The following is a 1,793-nucleotide window of genomic DNA, read 5'->3' on the forward strand; positions in this document are numbered from 1 at the left end:
TGAACAATATGCCCATATTTGGGCCTCTCCATATATCTATGGGCATAAAAGGGACAAAGACAGACGGACAACTGTCTAGTAACAAATAATACTATTCAGTATGAATAACAATTACCTTTCCTACACAGTGACCATCTGAAGAGATTTCTACGGATCTCCAGACGCGACTGGGGTTCCTATGGCGCTCAATTTGTCAGAGTAGGGAGCAACGCCTTCTATTGAGAGTTGCGTCAATGAGGGGGAAGAAACAACACCGGTCAGGTGTAAACGCGGAATAGTGACAAACTTTCATAGACTCCAGTGCATTCTGTAAACCTCCGGTTCAAAAACTCTCCTTATATGGCTCTGGTGGGAGCCCAGGCATAGCCTTCCCTGATTGGCCGACCCTAACCAATCAGCTTTGTGTATTAGCAACTGTGTGTTTTATATAAGTGGTTACGCACGCAATAGGACAATTCAGTTTGATGTTTGTCCACGTCCGAACCAAATAGGAGGAGTGTTTGTTTGACTTAATTGAAAGTGTTTCCCAATCAAATCATGGTTTCGGTCATCAACACGGTGGACACCCTCCACGAGGACATGATCCACGACGCTCAGATGGACTACTACGGAACCAGACTGGCCACCTGTTCCTCTGACAACTCCGTGAAGATCTTTAACGTCGGGAACGGAGGGCAGATTCTGGTGGCGGACCTTCGAGGCCACGAGGGTCCCGTGTGGCAGGTGGCGTGGTCCCATCCGGCGTACGGCAGCCCCCTGGCATCCTGTTCCTACGACCGCAAAGTCATCATTTGGAAAGAAGGAGACGACGGAATGTGGGGCAAGATGTACGAATACACAGGACACGAGTCGTCGGTGAACTCGGTGTGTTGGGGACCACACGACAATGGTCTGATCCTGGCCTGTGGGAGCTCCGACGGTGGCGTTTCCCTGCTCACGTTCTCCGGAGACCAGCTGTCGGACGTCAAAAAGATCGGCGGCGCACACGTGACCGGTTGTAACGCGGTGAGCTGGGCTCCGGCGGTGGTCCCGGGCAGCCTGATCGCTCAGCCGACGACGGCACAGATACCCAACCGTGTCAAGCGCTTTGTCTCTGGCGGCTGCGACAACCTGCTCAAACTATGGAAGGAGGGGGAGGACGGCCAATGGCGGGAAGAGCAGACGCTGGAGGCTCACAGCGATTGGGTGAGAGATGTGGCCTGGGCTCCGTCCATCGGCCTGCCTGGCAGCACCATCGCCAGCTGCTCGCAGGATGGTCGGGTGTTTATCTGGACGTGTGACGACCCGACGGGGAGCTCCTGGACGGCCAAACTGCTCCATAAGTTCAACCATGTGGTGTGGCACGTGAGCTGGTCCGTCACCGGTCACATCCTGGCCGTCTCTGGAGGAGAGGACCAGGTGACTCTGTGGAAGCAGTCCACGGACGGACAGTGGACGCGTGTCAGTGATGTCAACAAGGGTCAAGGAACTGTCCCCTCTGCAGTGGTGGAAAGTAACTGAGTACTTTATCTGAACAAGGCTTGACGGACAGCTGAGTGCTTCAGTGGATATGGACTTCCCTCCACATAGACGATGGATGTTCAGAATGTATTTGTTTATTTGGAATGGATCCCCATTAGCTGCCGCCTGAACGGCAGCTAGTCTACCTGGGATCCAAATCGTCAAAGATTGTAGCCATCCCAACCCTGGACTGTTTCAGATGCTGCCACATGGAAAGTGGCTCCGCAGCCACTAGGCCAATGGCAGCAGGCTGCTAATTAACTATGCTTGTGAACGAAAATACCAGGGAAAAA

General features: G+C 53.3%; 1 protein-coding gene across 1 annotated transcript; it reads left to right on the forward strand.

Moving 5' to 3' along the window:
- Positions 1–537: 537 nt before the first annotated feature.
- Positions 538–1,500, forward strand: LOC308089088 (protein SEC13 homolog; the record flags this gene model as incomplete). Its single annotated transcript, XM_080433660.1, has 1 exon — positions 538–1,500. The coding sequence occupies one exon, from the start codon at positions 538–540 to the stop codon at positions 1,498–1,500; it is 963 nt and encodes a 320-aa protein (XP_080289786.1).
- Between the last annotated feature and the right edge of the window lie 293 nt (positions 1,501–1,793).

This window comes from Gymnoscopelus braueri (assembly GCF_963280865.1).
Source record: "Gymnoscopelus braueri genome assembly, chromosome: 1".
In the NCBI taxonomy this organism is placed as follows: domain Eukaryota; kingdom Metazoa; phylum Chordata; class Actinopteri; order Myctophiformes; family Myctophidae; genus Gymnoscopelus; species Gymnoscopelus braueri.